Raw genomic sequence first — 9,056 nt, 5'->3', positions numbered from 1 at the left:
TTTGTTTGTAAATAGTGTTTAATCTCTACTTTGATTTCATCTGGGACCCATTGGTTGTTCAGGAGGATGTTATTTAATTTCCAACTGTTTATGGAGTTTCTGTGTTTTCTTTTGTCATTAATTTCCAGCTTCATTGCACTATGGCCTGGTAGTTTACATGGGATAATTTCAATTCCTTTGCATTTACTTAAGCATGTTCTATGTACTAGTATATGGTCTATTTTAGAGAACGTCCCATGTGCAGCTGAGAGGAATGTGTATTCTGATGTTCTTGTGTGGAGCACTGTAAAGGTCTACTAAGTCCAAATGTTCACATGTTTGGTTAAGTTCTGTTATTTCTTTCCCAATTTTTTTCTAGTTGATCTATCTCTTTGTGACAATGGTGTGTTAGAGTCTCTTGTTATGACTGTGTTGCTACTTATTTCATTTTTCATGTCTGTTAGAATTTGTCTTATATAGGTGGGTGCTCCTATATTTGGTTCATAGATGTTTATGATTGTTATCTCTTCCTCTTGAAGCTTCCCCCTCACAAGTATGTGGTGACCTTCTTTGCCTCTTTTGATTGTTCTTGGTTTGAAGTTCACGTTGTCTGCAAACAGAATAGCTACTCCCACTTTTTTCTGGGTTCCTGTCACATGGAGTATTGTTTTCCATCCTTAATTTTCAGTCTTAGAATTTCCTTTTGAGTTAAATGTGTTTCTTGTATACAGCATATAGTTGGATTTTGTTTCCTGATCCACTGTGCTAGTCTCCTTCTTTTGGTTAGTGCATTGAGACCATTCACATTGATGGTTATAATGGATATGTACTGGCTTATCTTTGTCGTGCTATTTTTGTGTTCCTGGATCCTCCTTTTTCCCTCTATTTAATTGCTTGCTCTGCTTGGTGGTTCCTTTCTGTTGTAGTTCTTGAAGTTGCGGTCTATCTTATCTCTTTCTAGAGTATCTTTTAGTACTCTTTGTAGGATTGGTTTAGTGCTCATGAATTTCTTCAGTTCTTTATCATGAAAATATTTTATTTCTCCATTAAATTTGAAAGACAGTTTTGCAGGGTACCTCAATCTGGGTTAGAAGTTGTTTTCTTTCAGTACCTGAAATACTTCACTCCAAGGTCTTCTTGACTTGATGGCTTGTGTTGAGAAGTCTGCCATGATTCTGATAGGCTTTCCTTTATAAGTGAGCTGTTTCTTTTCTCTAACAGCTCTTAATATTCTGAGCTTTTGTTGAGCTTCTGGGATCTTGATCACTATATGTCTAGGTGTAGATTTATTTTGGTTATTTGTTTTGTTTTGTTTTGTTTTTTGGTTTTTCTCCAGTACTGGGAACCAAACTCACGGCCTTGCGCTTTCCAGGCAGGTGCTTTGCCACTGAGCTAAATCCCCAGCCCCTTATTTTGGTTATGATCAACTGGAGTTCTATATGCTTCACTTATCTGGATGTCCGTTTCTTTTACCATGCCTGGGAAATTTTCTGCTATTATTTCTGCAAATAGTCTTTTTATGTCATTTGTGTTTCATTAATTAATGAATGAAACTTGCTGTTTCATTAATGCTTATTAATCTGATATTGTTTTTCTTTGCTTCCTCTTGCAGTTGTTAAATTGTTATTTCCTGGTTCCTTGTTTTTAAGAGATCCCTCCTTTCACATTCATTAGTGGCAATGCTGTCTCCAAGGTCTGAAAGTCTATCTTCAGCTTCATTCATTTGGTTTTTCAAGTTTTCAATGGAATTTTTAATTTCCTAGATATCTGTTTGCATCTGTTTTATACCTTCTAGTTCTTTTCTATATTGTTCACTGAAGGTTCCATGAGTTATCTATGCTTTACTATTTTCTTGTCAATGTCATCTTTGGATATGCTGAACATTTCTTCCATTATTGTTGTCATTTCTTTTCTCACCTGAGACATTATTTCTGATCTGATGTCTTCTATGGCATGATGGAGTTGTTTCTTTACTTCAGTTGCTATCATTTCAGAAATTTCAGGTGTATGACTTCCAGGCTCTTCTGTGCTGATGTCTCCTGGACTTGTTTTGGGTGGTGTGGAAGTCTGGGATTGCATTTTGCCCCTTCATTTTGTTAATTTTGAAGATGCAGAGGCTCCCTGGAGCACAGCCTCACTCTTCTGATTGTGTGTAAGTAGCAGGAAGAGAGTCTGCAGGTCCACAGTGCTCAGTGTAGCTCCTGTGCTGGTAAGTGGTGACAAGGTGGGATCCCAGATGCTCCCGAACTTTCTTGTATTCACTTGGCTCCCAGGCGTGTGTGGGAAGGGCAGGGGAGGCTCACCAGAGTTCCTGAGACTGTCTGGGATTTGGCCCAGTTTCCACAAGAGTACAGGGAATGCAGGTCATGTTCAACAAGGCTTCAGATATTGCTCAAGACAGAGCCTGCTTCCCACACTAGAAGGGGAAGGGTGAGGGTGGACTCTCTGAGTCCTCTGACTCTGCCCAGGTTTGCAGCTGAGCTCTGGTGGTGGGGGCTGTGAGTTGTTATGACAGTGACCACCAAGGCCCCAGAAGTTGTCCAGGGATCCACGTGCCTCACACCCTAATGGGGGAGGCACCAGAGTGGCTCACCGGGGTTCCTAAAGGTGTCTGACATTCAGCACAGCCCTGGCAGACACACTATGGGTGTGACGAGTACCCACCGAGGCCCCTAAGGGTGCCCGGGCTTCCACCTGCCTTGCACTCTGGTCAGAGAGGCGCCAACACGACTCCCCAGGACTCCTGAAAATGTCTGGGATTCAGCCTAGCCTCGGCAGAAACACTATGGGTAACTCCGTGTATTTCTTGGGGAAATAAATTAAAACCAAAATCTCCTTCCAACTTAAGAAAATCTCCCCACAAAGACAGAAGATGAAGAAAACAATTTTTATTTAATCAGCATTAAACCAGAATGTGATTTGTATGACAGGCAGCCTACTGAGAGACTGCAAAGACAGAAAGAGGTCTTGCCATTTTCGGTAGCTAGCCAGATTCAGCCCATTACATATATGTTCTCACAGAAACAATAGCTAGGCCTCAAGCGACGGGACTTGACATCACTTGTCTTACACAGTTTATCCTAAACTCACATGATAATTACAATGATCCCCTATATTAGCTAACTGGCTTTATCCTGAGGAAAAACAAGCTTTTTTTAACCAGGCCTCATGAAAGTTAGGTGCCTGCACTCCCACAAAAACTGAGCAGACTCCCAGGTACTCATGAAAGTCACTGAGGAAAATATTTCAGGGACTTAAAAAAGATTTATGTACATTTCAAAGAGAAATAAATTACATTTTCTAAAAATTACTTTCCTAAGGTAAATGTCCTACAAAAAAAAAAAATCAGAGAGAAGTCTCTTCCCTAATTTTCAACAAGAATTATGCCTCTTAATTTGTGTTTGCACTGACATGCTACATCTTTGTAGCTACATCCACTCTTTTCTCTCTACATCCTTTACCTCGGCAACCACTAATCTGTTCTTCATCACTATACTTTTGTTATTTCAATGTCATATAAATGGAGTAATATAATAGGCAACCTTTTGAGATTGGCTTTTTTTTTGAACAGCATGATACTCTTGAGATGGAGCCAAGTTGGGTTTGTACATGATAGTTTCTCCTTTTTTTATTGCTGAATAGTGAGTGCTCCATACTCCCCTCCCTTGTGAACATGTTAATACACTAAATATACTATACATCTGTTTAGCTACTGACACCTTTGGAGGATCCCAATCCATTGTAAATATCTAAGCTTTGTTTTATTCCCCACAATAACCAATTTTGATCACAGAGTAGTAACATTTTCCCATTGGAAATTCTTGTTCTAGAACAATGTGCTGAATTGCTCTTCTCTCTTTGTCCAGTTAAGTGCTTATCTCCAGATGGAAGTAGACCAACTTATAGTCCAAGCCTACGCTCTAGAACATCAGAAAACAATCAGCCCCGATCCCACAGAGAACACCTGTTTCAGCCATTGGAGTCGCCGCAAACTAGCCAAGTGAGCGCCCTTCTGTGTTGCTGGTTTTAGAGTGTAGCAGAGTGTGCCCTGAAATAATGATGGATCATCTAGGAATGAAATCCACAGACCCCGTGTTATCTGCCATTGCCTGGCATCAAGCCAACCAGGCAGGTTTCTGCCCCTTAAATTCAGAAGACTTCTGTTGTATCTAATGGTCAGACCCCGATTCAGGTCCATGAGGTCCATTGTGGTCTGAAATAATGGCTCAGACCAACCTGTGAACTTATGAGGAAAATCTACTGTTTCTAATTTCTGTCATAGTGGCCTTTGGCTGTTCTGCAGTCTAGAGAACAAAATTGTGCACAGGCAATGGGAAAGAACCTCTCACTTTCTCACTTTGGGAAAGGTAGCCCTCCGGGCTTGAAAGTGACCAGTAAGGAGATCTTGCTCACTATTTCAGAGTCCAGCTGCCAGAGTATATCCTGGACTTTGGCTACATTGTCCTTGGGGATGTGCAAACCCACATCATCAAGATCACCAACACCAGTCACTTCCCAGTGTCCTTCCATGCAGAAAAGCGTGTCCTTCATGATACAGGTAACCAGGTTGGGGAAACTCTTTCCTCTTGTACATTGTCATTTCCGACAAGGAAGCAACCCATCTGTCTCATCCTTCTAGAGCAGAGAGCTGCTGAAGCATTTGTTTGGCTGTTCAGTGACGCGTTTACTGGTCATCCTGCCCCAGAGTAGGAAACTATACAGAGCAGCTCCTATTTGCTGCTCCCTTTTTCATAGAGCAATGTTTTTTTGCCTTGGTCCAGGCTTCAGTACTGAGCTAGATCGTGTAAAGAATCTACCTTACTGTGAAACAGAAACATTTGAAATGAGATTTGATCCACAAGGGGCTAATCTTCCTGTGGGAAACAAAGAAATCCGACTACCCATCAAGGTAAGATGCACCACCAGGCCCACTTGGCCCTTCAGGTCTGCAGTTCTGCTGGTCAGTCATGCCTGGAATGATCCCTTGTTTATGTGACAGCGATGATTCCTCAACCCTGTGCCACATGGTAACAGCAATTTTATGTCCACTCCAGGTGGTTGGAGGCCCAACAGTTCACATCTGTCTCCGAGCTAAGGTGATCATCCCTGCTATGACACTGTCCTGTGGAAAAGTGGAATTTGCTACAATTCAGTGTGGACAGTGCATGGTGGAAACAATTCAGCTTTCCAATCATCTCCAAGTCCCTTGTGAATGGTTTGTCCAAAGTCCCAAGCCTATTAACAAGGTAATGAGCTGTTGTCTATCCATCTCCTTTCCTGCCATTCCTCTGATCACCTCCGCCTCCTGCTCGGGGAATCTCTGTGGTAACCATTGCCCAGGCCCTTTGCCCAGCATACAAGACTCTACCAGGCCATGCTGTTGGGTAGAATGCTTCAGTCACCTTTATACCTCTGGTATCTACACGTTCCCTGACACCTGAGAGATATTCAAGAAATGTAGGTTCCGTGAGTGTAGAATGGGACGAGTCCACTCTCCAACAGTGGTAATCTAATTGTCTGAAATTTATAAACCAGCTGGAGAAACACATGCCAAAGTACTTAAGACAGAAACTACATCCTGATTTAAAGCCAAAGTTTCGGATCTTTGAGATCCAGCCCACGTCGGGAATCCTGGATCCTGATGAGATGACCAATGTGCAAGTGAAATTCATGCCAAAAGAAGAGGTGAGCTTGAAAGAAATGTGGCTTTGTGGACATTCTGTGGATCTGTTTAAGCTTTACTCAGTCTGTGCTAACTTTAGTCTCAAGAGAACGTCTGAGTGTCTTATGACAGCATTTCCAGTGATTTTGCTTTATGTAGGTGCTGTATGCCTTGGTGGGTGAGAATCAGCAGATCTCACTAATACATCAAGTTTTATCAGCAGCCATGGGTTAGTGGCCTTCTGCCCCTGCACTTACAGGCTGTGCATCTGAGCAAATTACTTATCTTCCCTAAGCCTCAGTTTGCTCATAGATAAAATAAAAAGTAATAATATTACACATCAAAAATCCCTTATTGCAATTGTGAAATCCAATAAGCTCTCTTAAGCAGGGGGAGAGATTTCATAAATTTTAAATTAAAACTTACTTGGCAGAAAAATCTTACTTGAACTGACAGAAGACTATTTGCCTTTACTTATCCCACTTAGTTTTCAGAGTTGAACATTGCACCTGTGGAAATATTAATGTGTTTGATTACAGAAGGCCTTCCCGGGACTCAGCAGGGTGGATCAGGTCACATAAAGTATAGGCACAGTGTTTGCATTTTAAAAATCTGAATTTGAAAGCCTCTGGCCCCTGTGGTTTCAGATAAATTGTTGTTGACCTGCAACAGCTACCTCTGGATCATTTTGAAGATTAATAGCATTGAATAAAATACCCAGCATGTTGTTCTCTGTATAGCAAGTGTCTCAATAACTATTAACTCTTCCCATCAGGAGTCATGCTGTTAAGCACTTCCTGGTGGACTGTCTCCCTGAGCTGCATAAACATTCCCTTTATAAACACTATGAGCACAAAGCTACCCCAAACCAACAACACAGCAAAAATAATAAAATCCTAGGGACAGGATCTCAGGAAGTTAAACTGTAAAGAATTTTATTCAAAGCTTAACACTTGAAAGATGCTTTATTCTATTCTTTTAAAAGAAAAATCTATGTGAATTTTATAGGATACCTATGGTGAACACCCATTTTCCTGGTAATGTCTTTGAGGAAATGCTTCAGAATCTTCAAGTGAGAAAAAAAGGAAATGTGAATGACTTCTTACCTCATTCTATTAGAAAGCCCATGCTCCCATCATTATCAAAATCCTCCAACCCTTTTATAAGAAAATTAGTAATACATTTGTCATTCCTAAATAGCCTAGAGACTATAAAAGTATATAGTCAAGAGTTTAGATTTTCTTCCTATTACCAAATGAGGGAAATATCAGCAAATGTAGCCCCCCAAAATTTATTTGTTCAGATAGTTCCACAATCTTGAATTGGAATTGGTCAAAGGTAATAAAATGTTTCCCTCAGTTGGGAGAACTTACTGGCTGTATACAAGGAATGGGTTGGCCCTCATCAAGATCAACAGCATAGAAATATTACCAGTCTCACTAGCAAGTCCTAGACATCAGTACATCCATGTGGAATACTCCAGCTTGGAAAATAAGGAGATTTTCATAAATAGCAGAGAGAATATAGGACCTGTGGGTCCTAAGGTTCTGAGCTCATAACTACATTCTCTTAGCCAATAATTCCTTCTCTGATTGACTCCAGCAATAGGTATTTTTCTGTATGTGTAGGCTGATTTTTTCCCCTAAGCTAAGATAGTTCCTTCTGAATTTTTTTCATCTAAGCTAAGATAGTTCCATCTGATTTTTTTCCCCTAAGCTAAGATAGTTCAAGAGTTTTTCAAATTGGGAAGCCACTCAAGCCTGCAAACTCAATCCATGCTATATCAGAATGACCTGAGCATTTGGTTTAAAATGCAGAGACTTAGCTTTGCCCTGCCCCCCAGGGGAGTCACATTTTCCAGGGATGGGGCCTGTGACCTGCTATTTAGTGCGTTCCCTAGTGAAATCAGATTAGGAACCACCAAGTGGAAAGCAGATTTCCATACCATTTTGAGAAACTGCGTGAAAGTTATGTATCACTATCTCCTAGCATCTGATTGTATCAGAGGGACTGAACGCCCCAGATCTGCATTCTGCCAGATTTGAGGTGGAAATATAAAAGTGCTCACTTCAGAATCACCTCTCCCAGTGAGCAAGGGAACTAAGATATTTATACAGATTCCTGGGAGTCATTGGTACAGAACTGCTCCCAGAAGGCATTACTTCCTAGGCACTTCTGTGCCCATGAGCAACACAGGCCATGACCCGAGAGATACAGATAGTAACAAAAGTCTGAGCACACAAGAAGCTCAAAGTGAGATAAGGATGACACTCAGAGAGCCTGCTACAGGTGATAAAGTTCTTGGCACAGTACTAGGTAGCTAGCATCTAAATACCCAGTGATAGCAACTGGTCACATGCTGTTTTATAAGAAAAGTTTCCATTTTCCCTCATCTAAATAGGATAAGCTTTTTCCCTTACTGATTTTCAGTTTCACAAGGCATATAATAAAAACAAGAACAAATGCTTGTTTTGTTTGCATCTTTTCCAGAAATTCTACAGCCAAACCCTGACGTTTCAGATTGCTCAGAGCCCTCAAAAGCTTGCACTGCTGGTACATGGGCAAGGTCTGGAGCCACGCCTAGAATTTAGTCCTTCAGTTCTGGAGCTGGGACCATTGCTGCCTCTTGCCCAGGGAGATGAGGCCGAGGTGATAGTGAAGAATCCCTGCAACTTTCCAATTGAGTTCTACTCCTTAGAATTTGACCAGCAATATCTCTTAGAAGAGAAGGTGAGCAGAAGTCAAAACCAAACTCCCTTTCCCTCCATATGCTGGGCCTGCCGTGGAATCAGTTCCTTCTGGTCTTTTCCACTTGAGGCCTTCTTTGTCACATTATTGATCACTCCTCTGTAGTCTTTCCTGACCTACTTCTCTTACCCAGAGCAGAATTCATTGCCTTTTTGTGGTTGTGATAGACATTTTAAACAACAAATTGACAAATAAATGCATGGTCATGGTTAAAACTCAAGAAGTGAAGAAATATGTGCAGCAACATGCCTCGATCATGTGGCAGTGAGTTTCTTGCAGACAGCCTGTAATCGGCAAATTTTTTAAAGTATATTTTAGCCGTCTCTGTCACCAGCTGGTGTATTTAGGACATTCACATTTAATGTGAGCATTGATATGTTAGGGATTAAGTCTGCCGTTTTATTGTTTTGTTGTTTGTTCTCTGTTTACTTTTTCCTGCTTTCCTCTTAGTTGCTTCAATATTATTCAGCATTTCATTTTTACTTAGAATTTTTTCAGTGTCTATCTTTACATAGCTTCTTTAGTTATTGCTATACACATTACATCATACATATGTGTAATTTATAAGCAACTGGTCTAAATGTATACATGCAGTCTAACTTTATACTAGAAACCTTTCCACCCTTTATTTGCCTTTACCATCTTCTTCTTTTTTTTTTTTTTTTTT

General features: G+C 40.7%; 1 protein-coding gene across 4 annotated transcripts in view; it reads left to right on the top strand.

Moving 5' to 3' along the window:
- Hydin (HYDIN, axonemal central pair apparatus protein) overlaps positions 1 to 9,056 on the top strand; it is a 380,912-nt gene that overhangs the window by 258,213 nt on the left and 113,643 nt on the right. For all 4 annotated transcript variants that reach the window (XM_013503972.1, XM_013503969.1, XM_013503970.1 and 1 more), the window contains exons 31-36: positions 3,846 to 3,979; positions 4,401 to 4,537; positions 4,761 to 4,888; positions 5,034 to 5,225; positions 5,515 to 5,664; positions 8,132 to 8,371. In XM_013503972.1, coding sequence (XP_013359426.1) covers positions 3,846 to 3,979; positions 4,401 to 4,537; positions 4,761 to 4,888; positions 5,034 to 5,225; positions 5,515 to 5,664; positions 8,132 to 8,371 — 981 coding nt within the window. The remainder of the gene's footprint in view (positions 1 to 3,845; positions 3,980 to 4,400; positions 4,538 to 4,760; positions 4,889 to 5,033; positions 5,226 to 5,514; positions 5,665 to 8,131; positions 8,372 to 9,056) is intronic.

This window comes from Chinchilla lanigera, unplaced genomic scaffold (genome assembly GCF_000276665.1).
Source record: "Chinchilla lanigera isolate Chin_1 unplaced genomic scaffold, ChiLan1.0 scaffold00083, whole genome shotgun sequence".
NCBI lineage: Eukaryota > Metazoa > Chordata > Mammalia > Rodentia > Chinchillidae > Chinchilla > Chinchilla lanigera.
The sequence above is the reverse complement of the archived record's forward strand: the minus strand, read 5'-3'. Positions and strand labels throughout refer to the sequence as shown.